General features: G+C 47.4%; 1 protein-coding gene across 1 annotated transcript in view; it reads right to left on the bottom strand.

Annotated features, from left to right (window-relative positions):
• The window catches only part of LOC107120690, a 190,185-nt gene that overhangs the window by 17,029 nt on the left and 153,571 nt on the right, over nucleotides 1-19,585 (bottom strand). The window contains 3 exon segments of the mRNA XM_015423453.1: nucleotides 3,265-4,138; nucleotides 12,431-13,131; nucleotides 19,452-19,458. Of these exon segments, the coding sequence (XP_015278939.1) occupies nucleotides 3,265-4,138; nucleotides 12,431-13,131; nucleotides 19,452-19,458 (1,582 nt within the window).

The following is a 19,585-nucleotide window of genomic DNA, read 5'->3' on the forward strand; positions in this document are numbered from 1 at the left end:
CTTCCCCCACCTGCCGCTCTTTTGCCCGTTTCAGGAGACAGAGACTTAATCGCTTATGTAGAGGTTTGCTGAACTCACTGTTTAGACGAGTTTAGTCATTGCAGGTAGAGATTTCGCTTATTTTCTTGTCCGCACATCCGGGGGTCAGCTCTGGATGCCATGTTGGCTTCACACCATCAGGACCTCTCGGGGACAGGCAAGAGGCTTGTCCCGGCTCCCCAGGCTGGGAGTCTCCTACAGAGACTTCGGGGGGTTGGGAACCAGCCAAGATCTCTCCTGATCACCACAGTGCGTCTCCATCAAGAGCTTGATGGGACACGTCCAAGCAGCAAGCTGCAAAAACCGGAGGTCCCCAGAATGAAATTTTGTTGGTCTTCAAGGTGCCTGCCTGGGTGGGCTCCAATTTTGTCCTGCTGCTTCAGACCAACACGGCAGCCCACCTGAGAGCTGGTTTGCTGCAGTGAGCCAATCACCCCCTCTCAGCCTGGCCTACCTCACAGGGTTCCTGTCAGGATCAGGCAGAGCAGGGGAGAATCGTGTAGGTTTCTGTGGGTCCCTTTGGGGGAGAGAAATAGGGTATTCATCAAGTAAACACACAAAGAGAGCTTCACTGGAAGATGAGAGCACCTCTTTTCCAAAGGAAACTGGCTCAGTCATTAAATACCCAGACCAAATTCTTGATCGGATGAATTTTTTCACTTGAGAACTGCTAGAGTGCGGCCACAGTGGAGGGGGGTTCTCAGCTGCCAAGTCCTCCTTTTAGAAAGCTGCATCTCTGTTGGGTATTACAAGTTGAAAACACTCAGTATATCTGGGGTTAAATGTTTGTTTATGTTACTCACAGGAAGTCACATGTTTTTCATGTAACCAATGTTCTTTAGCTATAAAATAACCGGGAATTTTCTCCCTGATCTAGGAATTTGATTGGGACTAAAGTGTCAAGGTTTATTACCATTTTATGGCTTCTCTTCCCGTCTTTGTTTGGTGTTCTGAAGAACAAGAAGAGTAGCCATGGTCTCTCTCTCTTCTAGTTTTGTCTTTGTAGAGTAAAGATGTAGCCGATTATGCTCTGTTGTTATTTTCATCCCAGTTACCCTTCCCCATGCTAGAATTTAGTAAAAACTTTATATTTTAATCACACATGGACTCCGAGTCTGAATTATTTTACTCTGGCTCTGCTGGACCATCTTTTCTCTGCTAAATACCATTTTTTCAATATCTCACTATCACCCAACAATCTCAGGCAGACGGGCAGGCCTTTAAAGCCTTCGCTGGAGCAGATTGCGTTGTCTGGGGGGTGGTTGCCGAGATGAGCTGGTTGCATTCATACACGGGGACCATAACCCCATTTTCGGGAGACAGAAGTCCCTATATTAATTATCCTTTACTTCAAGGACTTGGTTTTGTTTGACCAGCCCCTTCCCCTCTCATTTCTATTGGGAGACCACCACCCCCAGTCTTATTTATCTCGCCCACTTCCTCCCTGTAGTCTACAGGCCATTGGGGGAAAAAAGACAACCCCCCTACCCCCACAAACACTAAAGTTCCCTTCCCACAAGAAACACACAGGAGATGACTAATCCTTCTTGCTGATACCCTTCTTAGTTATTTTAAATATGTATTTTAAACATGATTACCCCTCCCTTACATGAAACAGTGCAGGTCTTCTTCAAGAACAAACCTTCCCCTTTGAATACACACCATCCTTAGTTCTCAGATGTTTGAAGGGCCTGCTTCTGTTTTATATAGTTTTTATGCTGCTGCAGTCCAAAGGCTCTGGTTTTTATGGCTTGTGTTTTAACATTGTGGGTTTTTTAATCGTCAGCTGCCGAGTAGGACTTGGATGAGAAGACAAGGAGATTGGATTTATACCCCACCCTTCACTACCCGAAGGAGTCTCAGAGTGGTTACATATTCCTTTCTCCTCCTCTCCCCAAAACTGACACTCTGTGAGGTAGCTGGGGCTGAGAGAGCTCTTTCAAGGACTGCTCTTGAGAGAACAGCTCTGAGAGAACTTGTGACTGACCTAGGGTCACACCATGTGGAGGAGTGGGGAATCAAACCCAGTTCTTCCAGATTACAGTCTGCACACTTAACCACTACACCAAACTGGCTCTCACCAAGAGCTGAAATATTCTAAATAAATATAACAAGGTCTGCACACATATGGAGCTAAAGGTGATCTTTCTCACCACTGTCAGGATTCGTAAACAGGAATTATAATCTGCAACTGAAAGCCAAGGATGTTCTGAAGGGGGGGCCATGGAGGAGTCCAGGCCAAAATGTCTCTCAGGGAGGGGCAAATTGGGGGGCAGCCCTTCTTGGGTTTCAAGATCCTCTCCTTCCCTTGTTCACTGTTCAGACCCAGGATGAAGGCTGCTGGGAAGCAGGAGGGGAGTCCACGGTGGCCCCCACTGTGCTGCCAGGGGTGGGTGGGTGTCTTGACCAGGAAATCCTGTCCTGAAGCAACTCAGCCTGGAAGGAGCCGGTTCTCCCCCCTGCCTGAGAAGTTGCCCGAGTCCTCCTGCCTGCCCGATGTTTTCCACCTGACTCAGGTGTGTTTTGCTTGGATTTTCCTGCTCTGTGGGCAAAACATCTGATCTGTCCTTTCTCACAGCGACAGCTTATTTGGGGAGGGGTTATAGCAGAAACATTCAAGAACAATTCGCAGCCATGGTCGACCGAGCCTCAAGCTGACCTTGGCAAGGGGCACCATCCAAAGGACACAGGCTGGACAGAGAGGCCGGGCAGAAGCACAGACAGAAGAAGCCACCCACCCACCTACTAGGCCGAGGCTGTTATTACACTTGTGAGATAAACTTAAATCACATTTTCCAAGACATTGTACTAGACAGAAAACAAAACAGATGGAGATAGAAGAACAAAGATTTAAACAAAAAATATTTAAAAGGGTAAATGTTACTCTCAGTGGGAAGAAATCTGAAGGGGAATAAGGTGGACAATGCAAGGAAAATTTTGAGTATTTATTTGATTAATAACCGACTGCTCATGTGTGCAGCTTAGTGGGAAGACTGAAACAATCCCCACTCTATGTGGAGTGTTTCATGTAAAAACAGTGTGTCGCCCTGAGTGAAGCTCTTTCCACATTCTGAGTATTGAGATGGTTTCTCCTCTGCATGTGTTCTTTGATGGGAAGTGAGGTTGCGTATGAGCCTGAAACTCTTTCCATACTCTGAGCACTGATATGGTTTCTCTCCTGTATGGATTCATTGATGGGAATGGAGGTTGCAATTCTGAGTCAACCTCTTTCCACACTCTGAGCACTAATATGGTTTCTCTTTTGTATGGATTCGTTGATGTGAAGTGAGGGCATGACTCTGAGCGAAGCACTTTCCACACTCTGAACACTGATATGGTTTCTCTCCTGTATGGATTCTTTGGTGCAAAGTGAGGGTGGAATACTGCCTGAAACTCTTTCCACACTCTGAGCACTGATATGGTTTCTCTCCTGTATGGATTCTTTGGTGCAAAGTGAGGGTGGAATACTGCCTGAAACTCTTTCCACACTCTGAGCACTGATATGGTTTCTCTCCTGTATGGATTCTTTGATGGGAAGTGAGGTTGCTACTGTGACTGAATCTTTTTCCACACTCTGAGCACTGATATGGTTTCTCTCCTGTATGGATTCTTTGATGGGAAATGAGGGAGTAACTTCTACTGAAACTTCTTCCACACTCTGAGCACTGATATGGTTTCTCTTCTCTATGGATTCGTTGATGGGAAGCGAGGTTGCAACTGTGACTGAAGCTCTTTCCACACTCTGAGCACTGATATGGTTTCTCTCCTGTATGGATTCGTTGATGGGAAGTGAGATTGCTACTGTGACTGAAGCTCTTTCCACACTCTGAGCACTGATGCGGTTTCTCGCCTGTATGGATTCTTTGATGGGAAATGAGGGAGTCACTTCTACAGAAACTCCTTCCACACTCTGAGCACTGATACGGTTTCTCTCCTGTATGGATCTGTTGATGGGAAGTGAGGGAGCCACTCTGACTGAAGCTCTTTCCACATTCTGTGCACTGATATGGTTTCTCTCCTGTATGGATTCTTTGGTGGGAAATAAGAAGTGAACTCTTACTGAAACTCTTTCCACATTCCAGGCATTGATAACATTTTTGTCCTCTGTGAATGCCTTGATGTCTATCAAGACTAAAATTATTCCTGCACTTAGTACTTTTTCTCCTCTTCTTTCCATTGCAGAGCTTGACTTGACTTTCCATTTCCCAAACTTGTAGAGCTGCGGATGGATCTCCTTTCTTCTGTGTCTGCTTCCCCTCCAGCATCTTTTCACCATCTTCACAGCTCAACTTTTCAGTTGCTGCTACTCCACTAAGTGACATCCTTGAATGCTCCCCCTCAATATCGGTCCCCCAAACATCACCTGAAGGAAAGAAAAGAGCTTCATGAAGTGACGGGAAGGAAGAGGCTACCTTTCTAAACAGAAAAGAAAATGGATTTGTTATTCTAGGGAATACTTGCATTTCTTTTTAAAGTAATTGTTTAAGCCTAGTTTCAAACAATAAGGAGGAGGCGGGTCCAAGAGGGACAGATGTGAACTATGGCTGCTGTTACTGGTCCAGATAGAATATTGGTTAGCTGGGAAGGTGATAAGGATTAACCCTCAAACTGTACTGTATGTGAGAATAAATACATAGTACTGTTTTTTAGTTTTCATCATATTGGTTTCTAATTCTGGTCATTCTGCAAAAAATGCTGAGTATCAACAAAATAAGAAAGAAATGACCGAACATAATTAATTAGTTTCTCCTTTGGCCTCAAATCATCCCTCTGGAGAAGTTGCCTGCTGCATTTCCTTATGGCTGTGCTCTATGACTTCTTCTGATCAGCCTGTCTGTAGCAATATTTTGATCACGTCATGTCTTGCCTTAATGACCGTGCATGTTTTCCTGCAGCAGGCAGAGGGGTTTTCCCATGAAGCACCTGAGCACTGACCTGCTGACTGGGGGTCTTCTGTGGATCCCTGGAGAAAGAGGACTTCTTCTTGGAGCCAGGAGATGAGGGGAGGCGTGGAACCCCAGCGTCCTTCTGGAAACAGAGAGAGAGAAGGATATGAAACTGTCCGAGTCAGACCACTGGCCCATCCTGCCCAGCACTGAGCGCTCCCAATGCCTCGGGCTCTCCAAGGTCTCAGGCAGAGAGCAGCATCTTCACGCCATCCTCTTTCAGACCCTTCTTAGCTAAAGATGCTGAGGATGGATTTGGACAGAGAAGGTGGGGGGCTGAGGATGGATTTGGACAGAGAAGGTGGCCCCCCCAGCCTGCCTGGCAGAGAGGGTAGGGTATAAATCGAAGAAATAAATAATAAAGATCTGGTTTCCACTAGCTCACAAGTTGTCCTCAGCAAAACTGGTATTTCTCCCCCCCCCACCTTCCATCTGTAATATGGGGACAGTAGGGGTGGCCTACCCTGCAGTATTCTTAAAGAACTGCAATATGAGCCATCTGAGCCATGATGATTCTCCCAAAAGTTTATTCAAGGTATGAGCTTTCACGTGCATGCACACTTCTTCAGAGGTACTGTCATGATCTGTGCAGGACGGAGGCAGGGCCTAGAGGCCTAAGCTCTAGGAGGGGCCTGTCTGGGAGTAGAAAACAGACAGCCTACAATCCCCACAATGCTTGGGGATGGTTTTTAGCCAATGAGAGTGCAGGGATTCTCTGAGGGTTGGTGACTGAAGCTGTTAACTGGGGATAAGGGTATTCTTTCGTCTCTCTCTGTGGCCTGGTCTCACTGCGGGGACAGGCTGGTCTGGGTGAGAGAAAGATCCCTCACTGCTTTCGTTCCTCTGTGGCCTGGTCTCACTGAGGGGACACGCTGGTCTGGGGAAGAGAAGGATTCCTCACAGGGACAGGGTGAGAACAGGTAGTATAGCCTGACAGGCTGTGGGCCTGAAAGTGGTAATAGGTAGCTGCGTTAGCTTTGTGTTTCTTTTGGCCTTTCAGCACTGTTGTGTATGTTAAAGCACTTTGTCTTGTCTTGTTTTTCCCCTGCCCAGTTCTGTAATAACAAAATCCGTTTTGTTCCAACCATTTCTCTGCCTGGTCACAACACGCTTACATTCTCGGCTACAAAAGGGGCAATTTGAAGGGGCTTTGGAAGGTACCCTGGGCCTTCTCAAGGGACCATACGTCCAGCGTGGTGGCAGCAGAAGGTGGAGACCCCCTGAGGTCATGACAGGTACATTTTTGGCTCAGGTACATCCAGGGATCTAACTAAGCCAAAAATGTACTTTTGAAGAAGTGTGCATGTGCACAAAAGCTCATACCTTGAGTAAACCGTTGTGGTCTTAAAGGGCTCAAAATTTGTTCTAGTGCTTCAGACCAACACAGCTGCCCACCTGGATCAAGCCCCCCAAAGTGCCTCCTAAATTGGCAACAGACTTGGGCCTGACACGGAACCATCAGATCAGGGCTCCCCTCTCTGGAAAGAGACTTTAGAAAATGGCTGGCCCGAAATATGAGAGGAGGTACAGCCAAGGCTTTCTTCTTGTGACCTTGGGTCAGTCACAAGTTCCCTCAGAGCTGTTCTCTCAAGAGCAGTCCTTGAAAGAGCTCTCTCAGCCCCAACTGCCTCACAAGGTGTCTGCTGTGGGGAGGGGAAGGGAAAGGAGATTGTAAGCCGCACTGAGACTCCTTTGGGTAATGAAGGGTGGGGTATAAATCCAATCTCTTCTCTCATTTCTTCTCACTAACCTTTTCCCCACTCCTTCCATAGACAACAATAACAAGAGAAATTTGTCCCCTGAGCAAGCATTCAAGGGATTCTTACCCACAGTGACCACCATCCCATAATTTTCCAGCATGACCTCCCTGTACAGCACTCTCTGGCACGGATCCAGCAAGGCCCATTCCTCTGTGGTGAAGTACACGGCCACCTCCTTGAAAGACACCGGTCCCTGAAACCAGAAAACCATTTCCACCCCGATGAATCCGGATAGACAGGCTATGTGTGCGCATGTGACCAGGAACCCCCCCACACACAAAACACACAGATGGAGACAACGAGGATGTTCCCTGGCAGGTTCACCACTTCAAGGGGGAAAACCAGAGGAGCTCACACCAGGGACCCTTTGCAGACCCAAAAGCCAAGGGCAGGAGAGGGGTCCTCTCGAAGTTGGGACCACCCAAATTGCCCCCTGTGGATCCTACTCCCACAGGACTCTTTCATTCCCTTACCTGAGCCAGTCGCCTGGCTGAGGGGTCCACTGCAGCATAAGAAAGAGGCGATCCAGGCAGGCTCTCTGATCTCATTTCACTGCCTGCCAGGGGAGAAAAGGTGGGCCAGTGATTTGCATCTTCCACACAGAAGTAGGGCTAGTTCTCCTCCTGAGGTCTGAGGAGTTTCCCTTTCCACACCTTTTCCATTTGCCCCACATTCAGTGGGGTTGGGAAGCATCCCCCCCTCCTTCCCCACTGCATCATGGTATGTTTATGCACCTCCCAGTGTTCCTCCAGCTTTTCTCTGTCCTTAACCTATGTTGCGGACAAGTTTTGGGAATAGTCCAGCAAAGTTTCATGGGTGATGTGGGGGTGAGACAGTCTGGATTGTCCTTGTGCCTGCACCTGTCTCTGCCTTGCCAGAGGGGCTTTTTGAATTTTTTAATTGTCACTAGAATATCAACATTATAACTATCAGTGTATCAGGTTCTCTGAATTATCAGTTTTCATTAAAAAAAGGGAATTACATGCCTTTCCCCTTATATTTCCACAAAGAAAGGGGCTACAGAATGTTTTTTCCTAAATTAAAAATGGGACTTCAGAGTTCCTGGGACACTGATCGCTCTAACGTTATCCTAACATAAGGATATTCAATTATTCAGTAGAAAAGAACAAAGAGTCCAGTGGCACCTTTAAGACTAACAAAATGTGTGGCGGGGAGGAACTTTTCTGAGTCATTGCACAGATACTGAAAAAGTGTCTGAAGAAGTGAGCAGTGACTAAAAGAAGCTCCTCCCTTGCCACACATTTTGTTAGTCTTGAAGGTGCTACTAGACTCTTGCTCTTTTCTACTGTGACAGGCAGGCAGACTAACATGGCGACCCATCTCAGATACTTATCAATAAAAGAAAACAGCGCTCTCTAGTGGTGGGAGAGAAAATGGCTGGAGTGGGTCACAGATACCAAAAACGGCTGCCAAGTGGGTGAGAAAATTCCCTACCCTAATGGCAGCCATCCAGGCTTTACTGATCTCTTTCTGCAAGAATTGCAAACCAGGTTTGGGGAAGATCACAGAACAGCCAGAGAAACCCCTGGAGCTGCAAGAAAGAAAGAAACAAAAACCCTCTTCCGAACAACATGGAACCTGTGCGGAAATGCCCTTTGCAGCTCCCCTCTTGCCCCCTCCCCCCAATCTCTCTTTCACTAAAGGCTTCACCAGGAAACCCGCCAGGTCCCACCCAGTGTTCCCTCTAAGATGAGTTGGTGTCAGCTAGCTCACCGTTTTTTAGCCTCCAGCTCATGCATTTTTGTCTTAGCTCAGGAAGGGTGGCTCCAGAGCAAACGAATTTATGCAGCAGCCAAATCACTTGCTCACAATTTTCATGCCAGCAGCTCACAAAGTAGAATTTTTGCTCAGAAGACTCCACAGATTAGAGGGAGCATTGGTCTCGTGTCTTCAACACAGGGACAGAATTTGGTGGTTTCCTCACTTCTGGTGCAGCTGCAGATAAAGAGCAGTAGCAATGGGGCTTCAACATGGAAGACTTCCCCATAGTTTCCCAGTCCTCTAGAAGTGGCCACCCACCATTTCCCTGGACACCAGGGATTTTTCATTTTTTAAAAAATATTCGCTAGAATATCACTATATTGATATATTATTTTAATGATGGGTGTAGCAGTTTATCTGAATTCCCAGCTTTAATACTTTAAAGCATGTCTCTAAGGCTGTGATCACACGCTTCTTTAGATCTGACATAGGTGTGAATGCCTGAACCCCCAAAACGGAGCCCCTCGACTCGCCCCGCTCCCGACTCACCAGCGTAGAGACACACACACCCCTCTTGAGTCCGGAAACTCACGTGGCCGCTGCCTTGTCCCCAAGCGGAAGGGACAGGAAAGGGCATTTCCTCTTTGCTGCTTTCGCTTGCTTCCTCCCACTGCAGGACTCGCGATTCTCTGGTTGCTTTAACCACTGGGGAACCAATCAGTGGAAGCCTTTTGAGAGGAGGGAGGGGTGGGCGAGTGGTTCTGTAATGGAACAAAGTTTGATTTTGGAGTATACTCTTTCACGTGTATCCGACGAAGTGTGCGTGCACAGGAAAGTTTATACCCAAAATTAAATGTTGCTTGTCTTAAAGGGGCCCCTGGACTCAGACTTTGCTCTGCTGCTTCAGGCCAACACGGCCACCCACCTGAATCTATTTCTGCAATGTTTGACTTCAGAACTGTTTGGATGGTCCTGCCACAGAGCAAAGATTTCCTACACAAATAGTAGGATGCCCTGGGAATTCTGTCCTAATTCCCTGCTCATAGAAAGCTAGTATCTCAGGTTTGAGTTAGCAATGCTCCTGCAGTTGAACGTGTGAAGCTACCTTAAACTGAATCAGGCCCTTGGTCCATCAAGGTCAGTATTGTCTACTCAGACTGGCAGCAGCTCTACAAGATCTCAAGCAGAGGTCTTTCATATTGCCTATACTGTCTCATCCTTTCAACTTGAGAACCTGGGACCCTCTGTGGCTTGGTGGTAGATGCTCTGCCACCAAGCCATGGTCCTTGAGCACATTGGATAGTTCTTGGCTAGATGTCAGGTTGAAGCAGGGTAGCCGCTGCCTGAGACCCCGGAAAGCCGCTGCTACTCTGAGTAGACAGTTTCATGTGTTCAAGAGAGCTGCTTTGACCTATCAATATTGAACTATTGGAGTCTATAACAAGAGAGCTGCTTTAACCTATCAATATTGAACTATTGAAGTCTATAAGCAATAGCTATATATATATATGCCCTTTTTAGCCTATTTTGAAAAAGGAAAAGACTTTGTTTTTATAGAACTGAACTGCTGTGATGCCAGTGAAAGGATTTTTAATTGACATGGCATGGACTGCCCTATTAATGACCTGCCAAAAGTTAGAGATTTATAGTGGCATCCCTTACTTCAAAGGATCAAGAAATAATTCGTCAAGATGTTTTCAGAAAAGCTTAATTGGGGTGAACAAGAGGTGACGAAACCCCCCTCTTCTAACTTGCTGTGAGTTTTTAGAAAATTAAAATACTTTATATTTTATAGCTGAATGCTCACTGAGACTATGGTATGGAGATGTTTGTAAAAACCAGCAGCTTTCCTTTATTAATTTTCAGCTTTGCTATGGGAAGTTACAAAAAGATGCCCATGAGTTCTTGTATGGTGAGAAAGGGGGGAAAGTACTTCTTTCTCAACCTTCTCTATTGCATGAATAAATTGGTAAACCTCTGGCATGTCACCCCTCCATCATCGTTTCTCCCAGCTAAAGAGCCCCGACCTCTTTAACCTTTCTTCCTAAGGAAGGTGTTCCACCCCCGTTAATCCTTGTAGTTACCCTTTTCTCAGCGCTATTTTTTAAAGTGCCAGATCTACGAGGAGCACAGACTGAATCCTCGTAGATCCAGCATTCTGCGGTGCCAATGGAGGAATTGAGAAGAGACCTGTGGGACCTGCGTCTTACAGATTCCCACACCCCTCAAAATATTTATACCCCACCTTCCCTCTTGGCTCAAGGCAACAAACAGATAACAATTAATACAGCAAAGGTTAAAAATAAAGAGAACACCCAAACACCTCCCTCCCCCACAGGGTGGAGGGGATGAGGATCACTGCCCTGTATCTCCTCCTGGGCCATCTCTGGCATGTCTCCTTCTTTCCCCCACCAAGACTCCACATTGCACTACCACAGAGGAAGCTCACCCGACATCCTGCCCCAGTCACAAGCCAAAGGCAGCCAAACGGAGAACCGAGGAGTGCTTCACGGCAGGCCAACCTGGTGTCCAGAAGTAGCCTCAGCACCCCTGAAGAGGGTCAGCCAGAGCAGCCCACCCAGCAATGGGCAGCAGACGGCGGAATTCAGCCCCGCCCCCAAGGGGTGACAAAGCAGGGAAGTCAGCCCCCTAGAAGCCAGGCCTGCCCAAGATATCACTGGTACACCCAACCAGGGTGAGGCGAGGAAGGAGCAGCCGCCACGTGCCGTGGTCTGAAGGGTGAATGTCCTGGCAGAAGTCGCCTGGGGTAGGCAGGGCAGCCACTTAAAGGAGGGTGAGGCTGGAGGCCGGCCTGGCCAAGTTACACCGGGCGGGTGGCATTAACTCCTGCCCATGAACCCAGGAGGATGGGGCAACCCTCGGGGGGGCAGGAAGAAGAAGGGGCCAACGTACCACAGGCTATGCCTCTCATCAGGGCAAGAGACTCAGGCCCAGGAGAACAGGGTAGCCCTCCTGCCAGCGAACCAGCTACAGTGGAGGGTAGTGTGTGTGGGGGGAAGACCTAAGGTGCTGTTCTCCCCTCCCCTCAAATGTTTGATTTGTTCAATTTTTATCCCGCCCTTCCAGCCAAGGTCCCCTAAACAGTGTGAGCTGGTTCACAGTTTTTGAGCCTCCAGCTCACACATTTTCAGCTCAAGAAGGATGGCTCCAGAGCAAACTAATTTATGCCGCAGCCAAATTACTCGTTCACAGCTTTAATGCCAGTAGCTCACAAAGTGGAATTTTTGCTCACAAGAACCCACAGCTTAGAGGGAGCATTGCTCCCCTCTAGACTGAGGCCTGTCGAAGCCTCCAAGTGGGACTCTGTGCAGTGCACTGCCCCTGCCCAGCCCTGACGGTGTGGAAGACACTCCCACCAGCCTTACCAGATGGTCAGTCGTGGGTGGCTGTCTCCCACCCCCATCCCGCTATAGCCCCCTGCTGCTTGGACCTCACTCCCCCAGGAGCAAAAATGGGGGCTGGGAAGTGGCGTTACTGCTGGCTGCACCTGGACGTGATGAAGCCCCAGCCCTCCATTTCCAAAACCTGAACCAGATTGTTCATCATCTGCTGTTCTGGAGGTGATTCATTCATTCATACAGAGGGTCACAGTAAGCCAGAATGGCTGGACTGCACATAACACATTCGCGCAGGCCCTGTTAGCCTGGGACCTAATATTCATACAACTTCTCATTAAAATAAATCATAAAATGTATTTATTGATATTGACATAAGATTATTCAGACATCACAAAACAAGCTCAAAGCTGTTACCAAATGACAATCCATGAAAACTAATAAAAGCATCCAAACATATTACATGACGAATTTTAGATAATCAGCATCTAGATGGCCATTCCAATGAACAGCTATGGGATCACTCCCCTATGTGGAATATTTGATGTAATATTAGTGTGTCACTCAAAGTGAAGCTCTTTCTGCATTCTGAGTATTGATATAGTTTCTCCCGTGTGGGTTCTTTGATGGGAAGTAAGGTGTGAACTCCACCTGAAACTCTTTCCACATTCTGAGCACTGATATAATTTTTCTCCTGTATGGATTCTTTGATGGGAAGCAAGGTGTGATCTCCGAATGAAGCTCTTTCCACACTCTGAGCACTGATACGGTTTCTCTCCTGTATGGATTCGTTGATGGGAAGTGAGGCTGGAACGCTGAGTGAAGCTTTTTTTACACTCTGGGCACTGATAGGGTTTCTCTCCTGTATGGATCCTTTGGTGGGAAGTGAGGGCGCTACTCTCACGGAAACTCTTTCCACACTCTGAGCACTGATATGGTTTCTCTCCTGTATGGATTCTTTGATGGGTAGTAAAGCTGGAACGCTGACTGAAGCTTTTTCTACACTCTGAGCACTGATATGGTTTCTCTCCTGTATGGATTCTTTGGTGGGTAGTGAGGGCGCCACTCTCACGGAAACTCTTTCCACACTCTGAGCACTGATATGGTTTCTCTCCTGTATGGATTCGTTGATGGGCAGTGAGGTTGCAACTCTTATGGAAACTCTTTCCACACTCAGAGCACTGATATGGTTTCTCTCCCGTACGGATTCTTTGATGGGAAGTAAGGCTTTCACTCTGACGGACACTCCTCCTACATTCCAGGCAAGTACATTTTTCTCTTCTGTGGATTCCTTCATGTCCATCAAGACTGATATTATCCCTGCACTTAGTGCTTTTTGTTCTCTTCTTTCCATTGTAGTTTTTTACTTTAGTTTCCATTTTCTGATCTTGCATACCTCCATATGAATCTCCATTCTTCTGTGACATCCTCCCCTCCTGCATCTCTTCTCCATCCTCTCTGCTCACCTTTTCTCTCCCTGTTACTCCACCAAGTGACATCCTTGATTGCTCCCCCTCAATCTTGTTCTCCCAAACGTCACCTGAACGAATAAAAGGATCAGAATGAAGGGATGGGAAGGAAGACCTCTACATTTCTCATCAGCGGAAAAAGGGAACCTGTTTAGGCCAACTTCAAAACAATAAAGAGGAGGCAGATCCCGACAGAGACAGATATGAACCAGGGCTGCTTTAACTGCTTCAGACAGAATTCTGGTTAGCTGGAATGATGATACGAATTGAACCTCAGACCATACTGCATGCAAAAATAAATAGTTTCAATATTTTCTTATTTTTTATCTGAAGAATTGTCTAAAGATTGTGCATGCACATGACAGCTTATACCCAGAATAAAACTTTGGTCTTTAAGGTGCCACTGGACTCAAACTTTGTTTTTTATCTTTTTGTTTTCTAATTTTTGTTATCGACCTTCGGACTTTGCAACAAATGCTTATTATCAACAAAATAAGAAAGAGGGAAAAGAAAATAACTATTTACTTTCAAAGAAAAAGAAGAGTGTTTTTATACCCGACTTTTCTTGGGACTGGCCCAAGATCACGTGGAGGGGGAGTAGGGAATCCAACCTGATTCTCCAGATTAGAGTCCACCACACTTGCCTCCATCTAGAGATGTTGCCTGATGCACCTCTGTATGAACTTGCTCTGGGGCTTCTTCAGATCAGCCTGTCCTGCAGCAGCATTTTGATTGTATCTGCACTTTTCTTACTGATCATGCAGGTTTTCCTGTAGGCAAAGGGGTTCCCGTGAAGCATCTAAGCATCTACCTGTTGACTGAGGGTCTTCTGTGGAGCTGTAGAGAAAGAGGCCTTCTTCCTTCAGCCAGGAGATGAGGGCAGGCGTGGAACCCCGGCATCCTGCGTGAAGAAAAAAGAGATTAAGTGTCAGAGTCAGACTACTGGCCCATCCTGCCCAGGACTGAGTACTGCAGCTGCCTCTGTCCCTCCAAGGTCTCAGGCAGAGAGGGGCATTTCCAAGTCTCCTTCTTAGATAAAGTTTGAGGATGGAATTGGGGACCTTCTGCAAAAAAGTTGTTCTACCCGCAAGCTCTGGTCCTTTCCCAGAACCAACACTTATTTCTAGGGGACTGGGTTAGAGAATTATTCAGGGATTCCGAGCCTTCTCGCCTGCAACACGGTCTAGACAGCATCACTTTGATCATTATGCAGATGAAATGAAAGCCATGCTAGGCTTAGAAAGTCCCGGGTTCAATCTCTGGCACATGAAGTCCTGAAATCAGGCCCCCAAAAGGCTTCGTCCTGAAATCTTGGCACGTTGCTGCTTAACAGAGCTCATAGTGCAGTGTTAGGTGGAGAGTTTGGCTTCTACCCACTTGTAAGCCCACCTCAGCCAAAGTGTTAACCCCCCAACCCCCAAAGTTCTCCATCTGTATTATGGGGACAGTAGTGGTGGCCTACCCTGCAGGGTTCTTAAAGAATTACAATATGATCCATACGAGGCATGATGAACTCTCAAAGGCACGTCATAAATGGGCATGTATCACAATACGCCTCAGTGTCTCGGCCTTCTCACTGTAATCTGACACGGAGCCACCAGATCAGGACTCCCCCCCTCTGGAAAAAGATTTTAGAAAATGGCTGGCCAGAAAAACCAAAGGAGGAATATCCAGGGCATTTTCCCCACGAACCCTTTCCTGCTTCATCCACAGCAAAAATAACAGAACAAATACATCCCTTGAGCAAGGCTTTAAGGGAATACGCACCCAGAGAGACCACCATCCCATAATTCTCCAGCATGACCTCCCTGTACAGCGCTCTCTGGCAGGGATCCAGCAAGGCCCATTCCCCCACGGTGAAGTACACGGCCACCTCCTCGAAAGACACCCGTCCCTGGAACCAGAGAAAAGTTTCCTTCCTGAGGAATCACGACAGGCGAGCTCAGGGACTGGGAGAACGCACCGGGATGGAGTTCCAGAACCTCTTTGACAAACTACTTTTAAAAATCTTTAAAAGTTCATGAGTTTTCAGTATACAAATTAAAAACTTAATCACCCTCTTGAGAGTTCTGGCACCTCTGTTTCAAAAGAAATAAAAAGCCCTGGGGCCAGCTGTACGTGAGGGTGTGACCAGGATCCCCCACCCCCATACAAGGAGATGCAGACAAGGAGGATTTTCCCCGCAGGTTCACGGGGGAAGCCCAGACCTGATCACACCAGGGACCCTCTGCAGCCCCACAAGTCAAGGGCAGGAGAGGGGTCCTCTAGAGGCTGTCCCTGAGAAGGGACCACCCAAATCGACCCCTGCAGACTCCCCCATCTTTCCCTTACCTGAGCTGGCAATCCAGGCAGGCTCTCCGGTGTCATTTCGCTGCCTGTCAGGGGAGAAAAGGTGGGCCAGTGATCTGCATCTTCCACAGAGAATTAGGGCTAGTTCTCCTCCTGAGGTCTGAGGAGGAGTTCCCCTTCGGGATCGGGAGGGAAGCCTCCATCCCCAATTCCTCTCTGCCCAGACAGTCTGTCTCCATCTCTCCACAAAATCACTGGAAACGACTGGGGAGTCGGCCTTGGAGAACAGGGGGACCCAGACTGGATCAAAGGGTGAGGGACTCAAGAGCCTGATGGATCCCTCTGGAATCCCAGATGTTCTGGGGGGGGACAGGGAACTCACCCCCGGCATGCTGGACCCCACCAGGCTGGGGAAAGAGGTTCTCCCTGATGCCCCCTCCTCCCTCAAGCTAGCACCCCCCCCCCCGGCCGGGGTTCAGCTTGAAAAGATGGGGAGCTGAAGAGGTTCAGGCCACATCCAACGAAGCGGACTACAGAGATGTAGGGGGCTGTCGTTTCTGGAGGGAACGGAGCTTCCCTCTTTTAGATGGGGTGCAACTTTCCTGAGCACACTCATTTGCAACCTTGGACAAGCGACCGAATCTGGGTTTCTGGCTGGAGAAGCAGTTTTCAGCTACAATGGACAAAAATGTGGTTGTTCTGCTACATGTGGCCCATCTGTCGGTGCCCAGTTCTGGATTCCGGTCACCTGGCCTGACTGATCTACAATCCTAGAAGCTCACATGGAACTGAGCTTGAAGATGACTCAGCAGCACTGTAGTGCAGAGGCTAACCTTGAACTACGACCAAGGAGACCGGGATTCAAATGCTAGCATGTCATGAAACTTCACTACTGGGGTGATCTTTATCCAGGTACTGGTTCAGGATGGGGCGAAGATGAATTAAAAAGCAAACCAACAAGAAACTGCCTATTGATTTTTTCCACATCATTCCCTTTGCCACAGATTCAATTACTGCTGGGATGCATTGTTCTTTCCCTGCTTCCCCAATAAATCGTGGTAAATTCATGTGCCTCTCAGGGTTTCCCCAACTTTCCTCTGATCTCTCCCACATCCACCTTGCTGTTGAATGTGAAGAATGATCCAGCAAAGCTTGCGTGATTGAGGTGTGGGTGGGAGATTTTGGACTGTCCTCATTCCAGCCACATGGAAATTCCCCCCCCTGCACCTTTCTTTCCCGTGGCTATCCCTCCCCCTGAACAAAAGAGGGGCTTTTTGCATTTTTATATTTGCAACCCAATATCAAGCAACCAAATATCAATATAACATTATTATAACAAGCTGTGTTATCAGGTTCCTTAAATTGTCAGCTTTCATAGCAAAGAAACAACATGCCTTTCCCTTTATATCTCCACAAGGAAAAGAGCTACAGATTTTTTTGGGGGGAAAGTTTAGACCAAGCATTCAGAGTGTCTGAGACACTGACTGTTCCACTATAAGGATGCTCAATCGCTTATTAAAAAGAAAAAAAATGCCATCTACTGATGAGGGAGAACATGGTTATGGGGGTCAGAGACAGGAAAAACTGTCCCACTCAAATGGCAGCCCACCCAGGCTTTACTTGAGATATCTTCCAAAACTTTGCTGCAGAATAGATATGGGGAAAAGCACAGAGAAGCCTGTGGCGAAATGGGGACCTGCCTTCAGCCCTGGCAGACTGAGGTGCCGTCCTGTGCCTCGCAAGCCCGTTTTGGCCTTCCCACCCTGCCTGGTGGCACTATTTCTCTTTATTAACGCTGCCACCACTCACTGAATTAAGTTATCGCCTTCCTTGAGGGACAGTGAGACCCCTCTGGCTAAATTCCCCACCTAGGGAAGTGGGTACCTCGATCTTTGGGCGCCCCCTGGAGAGTTGGCAGCACCTCAGATCTAGGCCCATTCGTGTTCCCTGGCCTCCCTTTGCCCCTGGTAACATGCAGAGCGGGGAGGACTATGTGGTCAAGGCACACCAGGCTTTTTAACTCAAAAAAGGAAGATTTATTTAACTATATACTATGCTGGGGATTATTAGGAAGGGTATTGAAAACAGATCAGCCAATATCATAATGCCCCTATATAAATCAATGGTGCGACCTCATTTGGAATACTGTGTGCAATTCTGGTCACCACACCTTAAAAAGGATATTATAGCTTTGGAAAAAGTGCAGAAAAGGGCAACTCGAATTATAAAAGGGTTGGAACACTTTCCCTATGAGGAAAGGTTAAGGCGCTTAGGGCTCTTTAGCTTGGAGAAAAGACGACTGAGGGGTGACATGATCGAGGTTTATAAGATTATGCATGGGAAAGAGCAGGTAGAGAAAGAGGTACTTTTCTCCCTTTCTCACAATACAAGAACTCGCGGGCACTCCATGAAATTGCTGAGCGGTCGGGTTAGAACGGATAAAAGGAAGTACTTCTTCACCCAAAAAGTGATTAACACATGGAATTCACTGCCACGGGAAGTGGTGGCGGCTACAAGCATGGACGGCTTCAAAGGGGAATTAGATAAGCATATGGAGCAGAGGTCCATCAGTAGCTATTAGCCACAAGGTATAGAAAGGGGCTCTGGGGCAAGTGATGCTCTGTCTTCTTGGTGCTTGGGGGGGTCAACAGTGTAAGGGCTTCTAATGTCCTGGCCCCACTGGTGGACCTCCTGATGGCACTGGTATTTCTGGCCACTGTGTGACAGAGTGTTGGACTGGATGGGCTTCTCTCATGTTCTTATGTTCTTTTGGTAACTTACATGGGAGTGAACTTGAAGAGGACTCCGTGTCACTGTAGTGTAGTGGCTTCCCTTGAACTAGAACCAAGGAGACCAGGATTCAAATGCTAGCATGTCATTAAACTTCATTACTGGGGTGATCTTAATCCGGTCACTGGTTCAGGATAGGGTGATGGGGTGAAAATGAATTAAAAAGCAAACCAACAGGAAACTGCCTATTGATCTTCTCCACATCATTCCCATTTGCCACAGATTCAATTACTGCCGGGATGCATTATTCTTTCCCTGCTTCCCCAATGAATCGTGGTAAATTCATGTGCCTCTCAGAGTTTCCCCAGCTTTCCTCTGATCTCTCCCACACCCACCTTGCTGTTGAACGTGAAGAATGATCCAGCAAAGCTTGCGTGACTGAGGTGTGGGTGGGAGATTTGGGACAGTCCTCATTCCAGCCACATGGAAATCCCCTCCCCTGCACCTTTCTCTCCAGAGGCCATCCCTCCCCCCCAACAACAGAGGGGATTTTTGAATTTTTATATTGGCAACCAAATATCAATATAACATTATTATAACAAGCTGTGTTATCAGGTCCCTTAAATCGTCAGCTTTTATATAAAAAAAGGAACAATATGCCTTTCCCCTTCTATCTCCACAAGGAAAAGAGCTACAGATTTTTAAAAAAATGAAAACCAGGCATTCAGAGTGTCTGAGACACTGATAGTTCCAATATAAGGATGTTCAATCACTTATTAAAAAGAAAAAAAATGCCATCTACTGATTAGGGAGAAAATGGTTATGGGGGGGTCAGAGACACAAAAAACCATCCCACCCAAATGGCAGCAGGCAACTTTACGTGAGATATCTTTCAAAACTTTGCTGCAAAACAGATATGAGGAAAAGCACAGAACAGCAATGAAGGTTTGGGACATGCGGGGGGGGGGGGGGGGGGGAGGAGGAGGAGGAGACCCTGCTTCCCAACAGCCTTGAAACCAGATCATGTTTATCTGTGTTGAAATACCCACTGTGGGGGGGAGGGATTCCCTGCCAGTTTCTATACTTTGCTCTTGGAAGGATTCCAGCCACGATAGCAAATGAAAGGGGGCTAAGCTGGACTTGGAAACTGCCACGGTGCTTCCTCTTGGGATACCCCCCCCCCGTTTGTCTGAACAGCAAAGTCATGGTGACTCCTGAGGAATACCCCCCCCCCTTTGTGGCCACCAACACTTTACACACACAGTAGTTTCTCT

This window comes from Gekko japonicus, unplaced genomic scaffold (genome assembly GCF_001447785.1).
Source record: "Gekko japonicus isolate JY-2015 unplaced genomic scaffold, Gekko_japonicus_V1.1 scaffold2249, whole genome shotgun sequence".
Classification (NCBI taxonomy): Eukaryota; Metazoa; Chordata; class Lepidosauria; order Squamata; family Gekkonidae; genus Gekko; species Gekko japonicus.